Source organism: Gopherus evgoodei, chromosome 1, assembly GCF_007399415.2.
Source record: "Gopherus evgoodei ecotype Sinaloan lineage chromosome 1, rGopEvg1_v1.p, whole genome shotgun sequence".
NCBI lineage: Eukaryota > Metazoa > Chordata > Testudines > Testudinidae > Gopherus > Gopherus evgoodei.
The window spans coordinates 125,282,234-125,299,038 of NC_044322.1; the positions used below are offsets into that span (position 1 = coordinate 125,282,234).

Sequence of the window (16,805 nt, forward strand, 5' to 3'; positions counted from 1 at the left end):
CAGAGGCTTGGGCAATTGCACCGCTGGGTCTCAGTTCTCAGAAGGTGCTAGATATAGGATCTGCACCCTGAGAGATGCCTAGGACCCTAGCCAAGGTCAGTGCCTGAACTCTGTTGAGACTCAAGAAGATTCGGGAGCAAATAGGAGCCTGGTGATATGGGCTCCAAACACAACTGCCTGGTGAAAGTCCACGGGGAGTGGTCTATGTGTGTGACAATTGTTCAGTGTCCTTGTAATGTGTTATGCTCACCACGGTGGCGCCTCCTGCTGGTTGCTCCAGGAATTAGCTCTGTCCATCAGCAGGGTGCCCTCCTCTTGTGGTGTCTCACTCTCCGTCACTACTTCTCCACCATCTCCACTGTCTGTGGGGACTGCATCACACCCAGACCACGGTGTCCTCTTCAGGGCATGGCCCTCCAGCTGTGCCCCAACTCCATTGTCTCCCCCGTTCCAGGGGAACCGGCAGTCCTTCGCCCGGCTTCTCACCGCACTGGTGAACTGCAGCCCCAGTCCAGCCCCTCATTCAGGGGCAAACTGCAGTCCTTTGGCTGGCCACTTCTCTTGGCAGCCAGTGTGACAAAGGGGGGGGGGGAAGGCCCACCCGCTACTCTGGGCCCCAACGCAGGGACCCTATAGCTGGTAGCTGCTCACTGCCTCTCCTTTCCCTCTGCCATTACCTGCTTTCCCTGGGCCGCTTCCACATAGCCCCAGCACCTACTTGTCCCCTGTATCAAGATGTAGCGGGGTGATCATCCCCCTCCAACCCTGACGGGGTTAAAACAGTCCTAGGAAAGGGCTGCCCCAGGGAGCCAACCATGGGTGGGCTTGAGATAGCCAGTCAGGGCCTGGCTGGGCCACTATAAGAAGAGCTTCTGGAGAGAAGGCAGGGAGTCTCTCTTCAGCCCTGGAGGGAGAAGGGCTAGCTACCTGAGAGCAAGGTACCTGAACTGGAGCAGTGCTGGGGAAAAGGGCAAGTGAGCTGGGGAGTTCCAGCCTGGTAAACCCCCATGCTGCAGGCCTTGTTGAAGGCCTACAACAGTACTGGGGCTACAGAGGTGCACCCTGGGAATAGGCAGAGGCAGCAGGTCCGAACCCCTTGCCAATGATGAGTGGCCATTACAGACTGCAGTCTGCCCCAGTGAGTGGGGGCTAGATGCTGACTGGCAGTAGCCACTGAAGCAAGGTAGGTGAGAGGGTTGGGGGTTTGCCTGGGAGGGGAGACCCAGCATGTGGGGGTACTGCAGTGGTCAGAACCCTGAGGTAAAGGACATTGGGATCCAGGAGGGACACAGGGGACCTGAAGCAGGCAAGACACTGGCCACCAGGAGGCGCTCTGATGCTGAAGAGCTAATTCCCAAGACTTCCAGTAGGAGGTGCCACAACAGCGAGTCTTCGCTTCGCTACACAAGGCCACAGTCTAGGAGCCAGCCAGGCTGGAGATCTGCTTGCTCCCCTGACCCTGCCCGGCACTGCTCTGTCCCAGGTGCTTCTCCCTATAGGTAGCCAGTCCTTCTCCCTCAAGCTCCAGGAAGAGACTGAGCTCCTCTTTGCCCAGCAGCCCTTCTTGTAGGACCCAGCCTAGCCCTGATTGGCTGCTTCTAAGCCTTCCTCTAGTTGTCTGGATTCTGCACAGCTGCTCCAAGGGCTGCTATTAATCCTTTGCCAGCCAGTGAGGGGCAGCTGCCCTGTCACAGTCCTTTACAGCTTTCAAGGGCTGTGAGCACTTTCTTGGAGTGGGAAGCAGCCAGGAAACCTGACTCGCCTTGGCTAGCACATTAGCTCAATGATATTAGAACATAATGTAAGAATCGCCATACTGGATTAGACCAAAAATCCATCTAGCCCAGTATCCTGTCTTCTGAGGGAATGAACAGAATAGAGCAATTATCAAGTGATCCATCCCCTGTCATCCAGTCCCAGCTTCTGGTACTCTGTGTCTTATGAACTTCCAGAGAATGGGGTGGGTTGCATCCCTGACCATCTTGGCTAGTAGCCATTGAAGGACCTATCCTCCATGAGCTTATTTAATTTTTTTAACCCAGTTATAGTTTTGGCCTTTACAGTATCCCCTGGCAACGAGTTCTACAAGTTGACTGTGTGTTGTGTTTTCTTTCTTGCAGCCATACTATCAGCATTAACTTACTTCGGGAAAATTCCCCGAGATTTCCAGGTGCTGAGAGGTTATGGTGAGGGAATCTATCTCAGCTCTACCACTTCTTTCTCCTCCCTCTCCCATCACCAATCCACTCCTCCCAAACTGACAGGGAAGCTCAACTGCATATTATGTGCACAGTGGGCTACTGATGGGTTGGTGGGAAGGAGAAATATTATCTCAACTCTATCCCACTTCTCTGTGACAGACATTTGGCCTTAAAGAGTTGGTTTCCCCTACTTTCATCCCTATTGGTGGGAATGTTTTAGCTTCCTTATTTGGAAATTCTTCCAAATTCTTCTTTCTGTCAATATATCTGTATTCCCCCACCCGTGTATTTTTTCTCCCAAGTCTCGCAACATCTGTTTGATAGTCACGTTCCAGACTTGTCTTCACTCCATTGTTAGCTTGAATTATATAATAATTCAAGTGTTGCCCCAACCCTGACAGCTGCACACACTCAAAATCTCTAGCATTTGTAAGCTTGCAGGGTGCTGATACTCGGGCTAGTATTACAGTGGAGATGAAGCCACTCTGTACTGCTAATCCACTTGCTTTGTGTAGCTCACATACTTTGCAGCATGACTGCTCTCAGTCAAGCTAGACTACAACACTTAAGTTAACAATAACTTCAGTTAACGTTGCAATGAAGATAAACCCTCACGCTCATGCTAATTCCGTCAGGGTTTCAATCACATTATGGGTCTTTTGCGAGACAGATCAAATACATTTTATCTGAAGGTCCAGTTAATAGTCTGGTTAGCCATAGAAATATAGTAATATAAGGAGAAAATAGCATCTGTGAGTGGCAGCTAAGCTGATAGATCTATACTTTTTTCCTGTTAAATGTTATAAAATGTACTCAGGAGGGTTTTTTTTGCAATGTGCCTGAGAATGTAAACTGGGAACAATGGAGAAAGTATGTTAAAAAAAAATTTAAAAAAAGCTGGAGGTATTTTTTTTCATGAAACTACAAAGCAGTTTGTTTGTGACATTTGTAACCACAAATGGTGTAATCCTTTAACTGTACTTGCAGAGTTAACACTGATTTCTGTAAAGAAAAACCCCCAAACCAAAAACCAAACCAAAACATCAACAACCCTTTAATTCTGCAGACATCAGAAAAATAGGCCAAATTCTATTTTCTCGGTTAGACCTCTGCAACCACACTGAAGTTAATAGCTTGACACAGGTAAAACTAAGAGCTGAAACTAGCTCAATGTTTTAAAATATATTTCTTGTTTTAGTGACTCATCTTTCTAGTCTTCAAGGAAAAAGGATTCCAGAATTAGTCACTAAAATATTGTAAACCTTAAAACAAAATGACTCAGATTTTTTCTTTTCTTCTTATCACATTAATTGTTATAAATGTAACTTTGTTTTCCAGAATGAAAACTTTGTGGAAAAAATACAGCTTCTACTCAGAAACAAGTTAAATTAATAAGTTGGCAAAATCAAACTATTGTTTGGTCTGTGCAACTAATGAAACAAACATTGTTTAAACTTAAAATTTGCACAGCAGTTAGCCCATAAAGCAGTTTGGATTCAGTATTTTGTGAAGCAAAAGTTATTTAACTTTTTTAAGTCTCTGTTCCTCAAAGACTTTTACCTTGCAAACTGTGATGGTCATAGGAAGAAAAATAGTGTAACTCCAGTGAAGGTCTTTTGCAAAGGATATTGGTAATAAAACATTTGCCAGTTCAGGCAAAATATTAACACTACTGTAAAATTAATTATTAGCTCTAACTGAGTAGTTTCCTACACTTATACATATCACCAATATGTTCTTTTTTTTCCTAAATAGCTTCTCATTTAGTTAGCCACAAGATGGCAGTATATTACTTCAGTTTTCTCTATATCAGGGGTTCTCAAACAGGGGTCACTGCTTGTGTAGCAAAAGCCCCTGGCAGGCTGGGCTGGTGTGTTTATCTTCCCCGTCCGCAGGTCCAGCCAATTGCGGCTCTGGGCCAATGGGAGCTGCTGGAAGCAGCGCAGGCGGAGGGACTTACTGGCCACTGCTTCCAGCAGCTCCCTTTGGCCCGGAGCATCAATCCGCGGCCAGTGGGTGTGGCGATCAGCCGGATCTGCAGATGGGGCAGGTAAACACAATGGCTCGGCCTGCATGGGGCTTTCCCTACACAAGCGGCGACCCTTGTTTGAAACCCTGCTCTATATCCCCCAAGCTTCTTAGCTTTTAAGTAACAACCATAGCATAACTATAATTTCTTGTTCATTTCTGTTTAAAGTTTAAGGCCCTATTCCTGCAAACATTTATATACGTGCTTGACTTTAAGCATATGAGAAGTTAAGCATGTATGTAAGTGTTTGCAGGATGAAGGACATAAAAGGGCATAGGTGATAGCTTCATATTTAGGTTGTGTTGAGATTTGTAGTTGTAACAAAGATTAAGGACGTGATCAAGCAAAGCACTTAAGCATGTGCATAACTTTAAGTATCTGAGTAGTCCCATATCAAGGGCTAAATCTCTTTGTTAGATATGAAGATTAAAGTGTATCCTCACAAAATTTACAATACATACAGTTAGTGCACAGACAATCTTCTAGAAAATTAGTAGTAAATCTGTTCAGTATCTTATGGATATGAAGGAGTTAAAAACATTCTTTAAAAAAAAAGTCATCTGACATCTAACATTATATTTCTGTATCCCTTTAATATAAAAATGGCTTGGTTTTAACCTTGAAAACTTTAGATACATTTACCTCTCCACAAAACCTCATGCACACTGGTATTTAAGGTGAAAATATACACACGTTACATTATTCATTAGTATTGTTTAACTTGCTGTTTATGCAAAGGAAGCCAATAAATAAAGCTACGCCATCTAGCTCCTTTGACCCAGGCAGTCTCCGATGTCCATGTCCAGCCCCTCAGCTGATCACAGCTCCCTGCCTTGACCACTCCACAGCCTGTCGTGCTCCATGGTTCCAGCCCTTCACCTTGGATCCCTTCATACCTCCCTCATGTGCATTGCTTTTCTCCTTCTGCAATCCTGCTAATGTGCACAGGAAGAGAATACCAGGCTGATTGGGCCTCCCAGTCAGTCTCAGGACATTCACTAACCACGGAATCCTACCTCCTCACTCATCTGTAGCCCGGCAACAGCAGTTAGGGGCCAGGAAAAAACCTGAGGCAAAATTTATGTTGGCAGTGGAACTCCTAATGTCATTGGACAGGCGTCTTCTCAAACTGGCAAAGCTGGCAAGCTGTTAACCTTGTCCTGCAGTCCTGGGTAGGTTAAGTGGGACGTGGCAGCGGATTGAGGCACTTAAGCAGAAATTGGGATGATGTGCTGGCCGGAGGCTGGCTGGGAATCGGGGATGGAGGCTGAAAGAGTGGCTGGGGTCCCAGGGAGATGGGACCAGGGTAGGTATAAAAGGAACTGGGATGGTGGAAATAAGAGCCCACTTCCACAACATGTCCCTTTTTTCATTGAAAAACTTCAAAGTCTGACATTTTGAACCAAAAATGAGAAAATTTGTCATAAATTCTTTTTGTGAAAATCATATTCCCTTGTTTAGTTGAAAAACTTTGAGGTTCAGAATTGTTGGACCAGCTTTACTCATTATACTTTGGATTTTCAGTGGGTCTAAGAGACCAAGTCATTTCAGTGACATAATGTGGGGCTTGGAAAGCCAACCGGTCTAGTGATTGGAATACCTGGCTTCCTGCCCCTGCTTCTGTCATTAAAGTGCCTTAGTCTCTAAGGACTCTACCAGATCCCAATCATGGACATAGTTTGCAGGTTAGGGGAGGCATTGCTCCCCCAACAAACTGCAAATATCAGGCAGCTGCGGAATTTGTTCCCTCCCCCCCACCCCATACAGTTGGCCTGACTGAAGCTGTCCCTCCAAGTATAGAAGTCAAACTATGCCTATGGTCCCAACCCAAGGCCCTGTTTATTTCACTCTGAGTACTGAATCTACAGCAGGGAGTCTACATTCACTGCCCAGGGCTACTTCCTACTGTTTCCCTTTAGTTTGGGGCATAGCCCTTATGATCCAAGTTCCTGTTGTGGCTTGTCTCTTAGTAGTGCCCCCTCATGGACCCTGGGTGGTATCCTGCTGTGGTCCCCAGGTTTCTCCAGGCAGGGCAGCCATAAGTTTGGTAGGGTCAGAACCCCCCCTTCCCCCAGGTCTCTGTGCTTCGGTCCCCCGAGTTCCTCTCAGGGTGGGTGCACCTAGGCCTCTTCTCTGTCTCTATCAGCCAAGAAGACAATGCTTCATCCCTGGTGGCTGCCTCAGTCCGCAAGCTAGTGATCCTTTCCTCAGGTAGGGTGGCAGATGGCTCCTGCCTTTTCACCTGTCAGCCCCAAGCTCCCCTCCAGGCCTGACACTGGCTGCAGGTATAACGGAGTGGGGCCAGCTGGGCCCAAAGACTCTTCTTAACCCCTTCCATGCTGGTAGGTTCACCACAATTGGCTTGTTTCTAACTATGATGTGACAGCTGAACACATTTGCCGGCAGCTCCTTCTGAATCAGAGTGTAATTTTCTCCCCTAAATTTAGAAAGCCACTCTTAATGCCAGTGGCTGGCCAGACAAACTTTGAACAGTTTTAATTAGATTAGCCAAAGGGAGGATTACTTTGGCTAACCTCTCAGAACTGCTTGTGGGCCATGAAGGTCCCATTTTGAATCCCAGTTGTGGTAATGTACAAGCCTTACAGATAAGAGCAGCTAATCAAAAATGTTCAAAAATCATGAGATTGTTTGAAATAATAAATGTTGAATTCTTTTTCTTTGCCTTCTGGTTTTTCATCCTTCACAGTGCACTTACTTCACATTTTCAAGGTTTTCTCTTCTACCAGAAGAGCTCCATTTCTTTTTAAATGACAGTTGAAGATTTTGGGGTAATAGTATAATTCCAGCAAAATTCTGGGGCTTTAAGAAAAACACTAAACATCACAAAAAATAAAATCTCAACATTTGGCAACATTGGGGAATACCAGATAGGGGACTCTGATAATAATTAATATGCTTTAGTGTTTGTTCACCTGATATCAGCCACAATACAAAGTGCAACTATATTTACTCCTCAAGTATTCACTGATGTATAGTGTAAAGACTTGTTAATAGATTTGACAGCAGAATTTGGCAGCATTTGGGAAGGTGAAGTTCAAAATCCACTTTGTCACTTTGTGAATACATGGAAGTGTATAGTATGGGTCATGTTCTGCTCTTGGTTACATTGGCATAAATCCAGAGTCACCCCTTGAAGGCCCTGTATCTGCAGCATAGTTGTGGTATTAGAACATCCTATTGTTTATCGATGTGGATGTGCACAAAATGTTCCAATTAGCTTTCAGAACCTTTCCCACTCCATCTTGGATTTTTTTAAATATTAACCCAAATCTTGCTTTCTGACGTGGCAAGTCCAACAAACTGGAGCTCTGTGGTCATATTTATTATGGCAGGATGACATTAAATCTGAACTTTCTGAGAGTTGCAGAAGCCATGCTTTCCTGACCGTTATGAAGATTACTTCATATTTAATGTATGGTCACAAAATTACTGCATGGGCTACTATCAGTTTTGTTTGGTGGTTTTTTTGTGGGGGAAGTGGAGAGGTTGGACAAAGTTTTTCAGTAAGTCTGAGAACCTTAAAATGCTTAGTCTCTCTTTTGACATCAATTATCAAAGGGCGCCTGTGACTGTTTGGGGAATATGTCTGTGTCCAGTTATGAATGCCATTTGGTTTTATGAACACTAGTTGGAGCTGTGACAGTCACTGTGAATTAGAACTTCCATTCTGGCGCAAAACACAGATTATAGAATTGGCTACACTTGAAAGAGTTTGCCAGTAGAGCTATACCAACAAATCTCCCTACTGGAGATTTAATTTATACTGACTAAAGAATTCTTTAATGCCAATTCCCCGAAGACAGTAAGCAATACTAGCAAATTGACTTTTTTATTGACATGACTGCATCTACAACAGGGCTTTTTCTAATGTACTACATCAGTAAGAGGCAGGAAGGAAATCACATCCCTGACCAAGATAGCTATGCAAGCAAAATGTATGTGTAGACCAAACTGATGTCTGAGAAGATGAAACAGTGCCATCTATCTTGAATAGTCCTACTCTGCAGGAACAATAGAGGGCTACTAGTGGAACCATTAACTGTTAGCAACGGTTATGCACACCAGCCCGGAGAGGTAGCGTTAGGGAATGGAAAATTCCAGCATAAGAAGAGAAGCAGGAAAAGGTGTCAGAAGTTGCTTTTAAAAGTAAAGCAAAGGAAGCTGACCACTGCTGCAGGGAAGAAAAGGGAGTCTCTCCTAGCCAGAACATGGACAGATCTTGGATCAAGAACAGAGATCAGATCAGTCTGGTGGGGGACTGCATTCAAGTGTTTGTTGTTTTGCCTAGATCTGTACTGCTCTTTGTGCAGTCCAAGAGTAAAATGTGTGTTTAAGAAGTTATTTTGCTAAGCCTGTGTTCCTTACTTTACCTGCCATGTGGTTCTTGAACAGAGTAACTTGAGAAACTAGGGATCACCCAGCTAGGTGGACTCCAGGGGGCACATGTCTAACTGGGGAGGAGGGACTGTGGCACTGTTTCCAAGTCTAGGTGGCTGATCAGCAGGGTCCTGCTGCCAAAAAGGGTGCCAGATATGCAATCTGCACCTGTGGTGGGCACCTGTGTGACCCTCAGCTAGGAGGAGTGACCAGTCACTGCTGAGACCTGGGAGGTGGGGGAGCTTAGGGATTGAATGGTTTCACTCACAAGGTTGGTGTTGGTAGAGAATGGAACTAGATCAGGTTGTAACAGTGTCATCTATAAAACCTTTTTGCATTTGATACATTGAACAATGTATACAATATAAATTAACACATATAGCTGAATGTATTTTTGATGACTCTTTACCACTAAGGAACACCAAAAACTCACAGATACTGAGCATTAATATTTATTTGCAAACTGCAATGAAATGAAGCAAAAATGTACCAGAGTGTCACTTCCATGCAAATGAGGAAAATCTGAATGTAGGTTTGTGAAAGAGAATACTGCCCCTTTAAGGAACAGACAGGAGCCTATAGCTAGGGCAGCCTGGGGCATAATCAAGAATGCCTGGGCTATATAAATAGGCAGAGGAAGCCAAGTTAGGGAGACAAGAGTAGAAGTTATACAGACTGCAGTGGGGAGGTGGCTTCTCTCATGCTCTAGCAGAGCAGGTTCAGAGACTTTGTTTTGTGGATGTACCTTATGAATTGTTTTAATAGCTCTTGTTCTGAAGCCTTATTAAAAAGGGGACATGCTATTTGTTCATGTGCATTGGCTCTTCCTTGCCCCAGTTTGTTATAGTGAATGCAGTGTTGCCAGTTAGGGGAAATTAAGGTAGGGCACACACCTGTAGTGACACACTGAGGGTGTGCAGGGACTGCCCAGGCATTTGCAAGGCTCAAGTTTTGTTTTGTGGTATTTTTAAAATCTGCTTTACAAGTTTGATTGAGGAAAGTGTGAATGGTAATGCTGGCTCTGGTTTCTATAAGGAAAAAAGAAGTGAACAGAAATGCAAAATATTCAGCCTTCAAGATGCTTGGGAAAACTGAGGAAACTATAAAGGAAAAAATAATCTAAAGACATAATAGAAATGGAAAACAAACTTCTGTTACTTCATATTTAGCTGCCTTGCCCCGTTACAAGTTGGGAGTAACTCATACATTGTAAACACACACAGAGAAATCATACTTAAAATGGACCTTTATATTTATTTTATTAACTACAGTAGGCATTTTCACAGCAATATCATACAGCAAATACAAAAAAATCAGAAGTCTATACAATCATCCCAAAATGTAATCAACTATCCAAACAATTAATAAACAAAAGGTCCAACTTCCTTAGCAGTCTACTTTTCCCCAGAGTGAAAGCACTGTATCCATACTTCAAGCTATGGGTGTCATGTTGAGCTTATGTGGATGTATGCACACTAGCTGTGATGGAGCTAGCAAGCTGAAAATAGCCGTGTAGCTAAGGAGGGAGGGGCTAGTCACCCCAAGCACATACCTAGGGTCTCAGGTGGTATGTTAGCTAGCATATGTATGTTTACCTGAGCTGGAAGTTACACCTCTAGCTCAAAACGTAAATGTATCCCATGGCTCCTCACAAACCTTCTAAATGGCCCTGTATGCATGTTGAACATGAAGGGTAACAAGGTGGCAAGAGAATATTTTCAGTGGTTCAAAGAACATCTCCCCAGACTGCTCCTCATGAAAACAGAAATACATTTTATAGCAAATTACCCTCACAACATGCACTACCAAGTCCTAAAGACTATGTACATAGAGCCAGATGCTATGTTCTTCAGTCAGGCAACAGTCCTACTGACTTTGATAGGAGTTTTGCCTGAGTAGGTCAGGGCCACCCAGAGGATTCAGGGGGCCTGGGGCAAAGCAATTTCGGGGGCCCCTTCCATAAAAAAAAATTTGCAATGCTATAGAATACTATATTCTCATGGGGGGCCCTGCAGGGCCCAGGGTCCTGGGGCAAATTGCCCCCCCCCCAGGCAGCCCTGGAGTAGGCACTCTGAGATCTAGCCCATAGTGGTAATTTAGCAGATAATGTGGTGAACAATCAACAGTCCTGGCACCTGACTGAGACATTAGTGCACCAGAAGAAAGATGCAGTGGTCTGAAGGGCTGTATGGGGATGAGGGACAGCGCATTTTCAGTCACTTGGGGCTGACCTTTTTTATTGCAGAAAGACCATTTCAGCATTTCTGAAACCATAAATCTGTGAGGGTCTGATCCTGCAAAGTTTCTGCACTGTCAAACTCCTTTTGAAGAGAGTGACAGTTCGGAGCATTCAGTCCCTGACAGGATTGGGCCCTAACTAAAGCACATAAAAAAATCTGCTCTAGAGCTAGGGGAAATTAACACATTTTAATTGGACAATATTTGAATTTAAAACCCCCTGGATATTTAAGTATGTAATCCAGAGCAAAACTGCTGCCATCATAAGTGTAGAACACCGATTTGATAGCAAGAATGCTGGAATTCTTGAAAGCTGATGGCTGAATAGCTCAAACAGCAAAGTGAAACCGTGTGCTACTAAACCTATAAGCACATTTGCAAGACATAAATAAACTCACTGAATTTCTAGATGATGAATGCGGAATAGCTTAAAGAGAATCTGTTCTCAGAATCTTCTCAGACACAGTAAATAAATAGAATACATAACCAAATGCCTCAAATTCACATAATGTGCATCCTCCCTCTTTTGAGTATTAATTTTTAAAAAATATTATGCTTTCATTGTGTACTTATTATTATAAATTAGTACTTTATCTGCTTTCTTTCTTTCTTTCTTTCTTTCTTTCTTTCTTTCTTTCTTTCTTTCTTTTTTTCTTTCTGTAGGTGCCATACCAGATAACTTCCCATGTGCTTAAAGAAAGTTAATGTGGAGTGTATTTTTTAAAGATAAGCAGAATTTTCATGGAGTGCTTAAAAATATTACTGAGAAGTGACATAAAACACTTCAGGTAACTTTAGAACGATAGTAGAATCTCAGAGTTATGAACACCAGAGTTACGAACTGATCAGTCAACCACACAACTCCTTTGGAACCAGAAGTATGCAATCAGGCACCAGCAAAGACACAAAAAACCAGTAACAAACAAACAAACAAACAAAAAACAAAAACAAAAAAACAAACAGAGTACAGTGCTGTGTTAAACATAAACTACTAAAAAATAAAGGGAAAGTTTAAAAAATAAGATTTGACAAGGTAAGGAAACTGTTTCTGTGCTCATTTCATTTAAATTACGATGATTAAAAGCAGCATATTTCTTCTGCATAGTAAATTTTCAAGGCTGTATTAAGCCAATGTTCAGTTGTAAACTTTTGAAAGAACCACCATAATGTTTTGTTTGCAGTTACAAACATTTCAGAGTTACAAACAACTTCAATTCCCCGAGGTTTTCCTAACTCTGAGGTTATACTGTAAAGCACCAATATGTGTTGCTTTTCATCTTGGTTGTAATCTCCATCAGTACTTGACTCTTTGACAGGGAGGATAATAGGTAGGAAAAATCCTTATAAATTCTAAAACAAGTTTTTTGGTTATCCAGTGACTATAACAAAGCATGGGTTAGAAAGTAGATGGTGCACAAGACTAATGTTTGGAACTAATAACATTTGTATTGCTGAGTTTGAATCATATTTTAGATGAAAAGGCAGATAAATTTTTAGTGGTCTGGCACCTTTTAAATGTTTTTGTCCATGTTACGGAACTACCACACAGTTCACATAGCTGGCGGTCACTGCTCCATGCTGGCCAATTACTTGAGGCCTGATCCAACGCTTATATCAGTGTCAATGGAAAGTTTTCTGCTGAGCTCACTGAGAGTTAGATCAAGCACTAGGATATTAGAAGTACTGTTGAGTTGTTTTGGCCCAGTGGTGAGGGAAGCTTGCTTGGCTCTAACAAGTGTCATTTGCTCCTCATTTTAATGAGTGTTGAAATTATGCACAATTTCAAATAAAAAAATAGGAAAAAAGTCATTTGAGATTAAAAAGAAAAACATAGATGCTGTTTTATTGTATTTCTAAACAACCATTCAATTTCTGAGATATGAGGAGTAGCATGGTATGATGCAATATTTTGGGACAGGATACTGAGGGTCTGAACATACCACTGCACTAATAATACATGAGCTAGCTGCAGGAAGGTTGGTAAATTTCAACTGCCCAGTGCCTTTCTTTCTGTCTGTAATACCTGTAGTCCAAACATGTAAAGTATCAAAAGCAGATGAGGTAATGCCAAGATTCGGGAGACAAATCTTCAGCTTGTTTATATTGGTGTAATGCAATTGAGATAAATGGGATTACTCCCCTTTACACTAGATGAGAATCTGGACCATTATCTGAACTAGCTCCTAGAGAAAAGCAAAATAAACTACATAAAGCAATACTCAAACTGACTGCAGTGGGAACTGTTTTCAGTACAGGACCATAGAGTTTGGCCCATTGTAAAACAAACAACTAAAGTATGTTAAGTGAATGCCAGCTCTGCAATCTTAGTGTAGTGGATCTTTGTGAGAAAATTGCCATGTAAGCCATCTGCACTTCACCTCCCTCCTTAGAAGTGTCTAGTTCTAACAGTGATGTAACCCACTCAGCAGCTGGGGCGTTGATGTGGTTTAGGGTACTGACGTTGGTCTTTCTTTTTTACTTCATTTTACGAGATATTTCTATAGACAAAATTGAAATAAATAACTATTAACCAAGCTAACCTCTTTGAAGGTTAATGTGGTTAGGTTAGGCTGTGTATAAATCAAGCGAGTGATACGTAAGTGTTGTGATGAGTTCATAGTGGCTACACATAATATATTCATGATAAAATGGCAAGATATATTCATTCTTTTTCTGCAACACAAAAGAGAAAATCATACTTCTATAAGCAATTAACATATTATTTACAAAGGCAACTCCCTGCCCCCAAACCCACTTTAACATTATTTTCCTTTAGTATGATAAGTGAGATCCGTAAGTATTTCGTTAAGCACTGAGATCTCAGATCTGGTTTGTCCTTGCTTTCTGATCATATTCAGAAGTGTTCAGTAGAATTAATTCTATCTGCATCCTTGTTTGTCAGTTTTGTCTTGGATCACTGGACTTGGACTGGATCACTTTCTTCCTTTGATAATTTTGGTTCATCTTACTCCTTCTCTATTCCTTCCCAGCAAGTAGTTACTGATTTTTGACATGTGTGAGATACTTGCTGTTCACTGTGGTTGGACTATTATTGCTATGGGCATTGATGTTTATCAGAATATCATTTACGAAAAATCCCTTTCTTTCTCCACTGAGAACTTACTACTACCTTCCCACATCTGATTTGAAGTCTGTAGTTAAAAAACACTTTCTTGCCTTTGCAAACATACCTTAACTCCATCTAACCCTTCCATAGGCCCACTTGACATTGACCTGGCCGACATTGTCCTGCCAGAAAATAAGCTTTCCCTTCTGGTCTCCAGACTGTCAGTGAGCAGTACCTTATGACCTATTAGCTGCATAAATTTCTGATAAAATTCTTTGGATGCAAAATAGTAAATGAATGGATCTATACAGATGTTCAGGCAACTGAGGCATAGGGTGAGCTTGTAAGCAGGGTAGAAACTCTTGCTCAAAAAGAGACGGCTAATCATGTGCACAAGTAGAATAAAGTTATTAGGGGCGAAGCAAGTGACAAATACCAAGAGGACAATTCCAGCAAGGTAAATAGACCTAGTCTTCTGCCTGCTACCGTATCTGCTAGAGGTCTGAATGAGCTTCCGAATAGTGCCAATGTAGCAAGCTACCGTCACTATGAATGGGATCAGGAAGAGAAGAACAAACAGCGTCAGAAGAAAGGTTGCCCATGCCATAACATTGGGCAACATGTCCCATTTAAGCACATCGAAACAAGTTATGATCCCTAGTGCTTTTACTTCATAGGTCAGATCTGTGCTTGCCAGTGGGTATAGGGCCAATAGCAAAACAGCCCACGTGCCCAGGCAGGTAGCAAGTGCATATCTCTTTCTTCTCCACTTGACTAACTTCATGGGATACACCACTCCCAAGAACCGCTCTATGCTGATGCAGGTCATGGTGAGTATAGAAGAATACATGTTTGAGTAGAACATCACTGTGACTAAGCTGCAAAGACTCTTACCAAAGATCCAGTTGTTGTTCTTGATGTGATAGATAATCTGGAAGGGAAAGCAGCAAGCCAGCATGAGGTCTGTGATGCTAAGGTTAATCATGAAGATAACTGAAGGGGTCTTGGGTTTGATGTGGCAGCAGAGCACCCAAAGGGAAAACACGTTCCCAGGGATGCTGATGAGGGCCACCAAGGAGTACACAGCTGGGAGGGTGATTGCAATAGCTCTGTTCTGAAGCATGGCCAATGTTTCATCATCCAGTTGGGATTTATTTGTATGCATTATGGAAAAGGAAATTGTTGATTCTTAAAAGCCTTCTGGATCATATCATGAGAGTTCAGTTAAAATCTAAAAGGCAAATATAAAGAGAAGAGATAAGTCAAAACAATAGTTAAAATACATTTTCCCTGTTAATTAAATGTAAAACAATAGCATTATTTACACTCACATATCAAGTTACTTTTGAATTGAACTGTCATTACATCGCTTTGGAAAATATTAAGTGTGAAATCCTAGCCCTATTGAAGTCATGGCAAAATTGCCATTAACTTCAGTGGGGACAGGATTTCACTCCCAAATTCTGGCTGCCCTTTACCATTCCCACTGTATATTCCACATATATTTCACTTTATATGTTTGTCCAACAACAGTGTGGGGTCAAAGATGTGAATGCATTGCAGCCAAAGAAGAGAAAGGGAAATGATAGTTCAAAAGTTAGCTCTGTGATGAGACAAGGCGGGTGAGGTAATATCTTTTATTGGACCAACTTCTGTTGGTGAGATAGACAAGTTTTCGAGCCACACAGAGCTTTTCTTCAGGTCTGGAAAACACTCAGTATATTTCCCAGACCTAAAGAAGAGCTCTGTGTAGCTTGAAAGCTTGTTTCTTCCACCAACAGAAGTTGGTCTAATAAAAGGTATTACCTCACCCACCTTGTCTCTCTTATATCCTGAGACATGGTTACAACACTGCACATAACAATAGAAGAACTCTATGGTGGACATAACAGGAGCCCAGAATGAGGCCAAGGCTAATGCAACTGGCAGCAGTGGGGACTGATAGTAGTGTAGAAAGGCCTGTAGGACCCACTATATCCAGCTGGTGGCAACTATTGATGAATGTTTTAATTATTAGTTATTTCTCATAGTGCCCCAAAACTTTCTAGACTTCTGCCAGAATCGACTAAACTGTATGACTGTTGCCCCAAAGATTTTACAAGCTAAAATCAGACAAGGAGTTATGAGGGGCTACAAAGACAGAAGGGAGGGGGTTGAGAGCATGAACCCTGTGTAGCCTTAAATTCCCCAATTTTTTTTTTTTTTTTAGAGTTAGCAGCCTTGGAATCCTTTTAACATATGATAATTCAAATGTACTAAAAAAGATTTGATACTAATAAGGGTCTGTATCAAACAGATAACATCAGTCATTGTTGTTTGTCCTCTCAGGGTTTGTAGTCACAGTGTGTTTGGGTCTTGCTAAGTAATCTGAGACACAGAACAAGGCAGACAAGAGGCAGAATCTACAAGAACCCAGAGATAAGTTCTAATATGCAATTCACATGAAAAGAAATTAACACATGCCAAGAAATAACTGAATCCCATGATCACAACTGCACAAAACCCTTAGAAGCAAATGCATCACAGCTGAATTTCATTCGTGTTAGTTGAGTTACACCAGAAGTGAAACTGGCCCTCTGTTTTTAAGAGGGAATTGCCAAGTCACTTCCTGACACAAAACTGTTGAAGTGCAGCACGTGCAGAAGTCTCTCTCCCCCCTCAGTCTGTCCATTGTTTTTACAAAAACTTTTATTGTAGGCTCTGATCCAGCAAATCTTTATATGGATGTGTAACTTAAAGCATGTGAGTATAAGCTAATGGCACTGTGCTTAAGTGTCTTACTGGATCAGGGCCACAGTGGCATATGATATAAGTAGGCACTGGAAGAACAGATGACAAGAATGACTGGAATCAGAAAAAAATTGCAGAAGTC

General features: G+C 42.2%; 1 protein-coding gene across 4 annotated transcripts in view; it reads right to left on the reverse strand.

The window, feature by feature from the left end:
• Positions 1-12,000: 12,000 nt before the first annotated feature.
• The window catches only part of LOC115655868 (P2Y purinoceptor 8-like), a 45,179-nt gene continuing 40,374 nt past the window's right edge, over positions 12,001-16,805 (reverse strand). For all 4 annotated transcript variants that reach the window (XM_030571856.1, XM_030571865.1, XM_030571837.1 and 1 more), the window contains one exon: positions 12,001-15,164. In XM_030571856.1, coding sequence (XP_030427716.1) covers positions 14,025-15,098 — 1,074 coding nt within the window. In that variant the 5' untranslated portion in view covers positions 15,099-15,164 and the 3' untranslated portion in view covers positions 12,001-14,024. The remainder of the gene's footprint in view (positions 15,165-16,805) is intronic.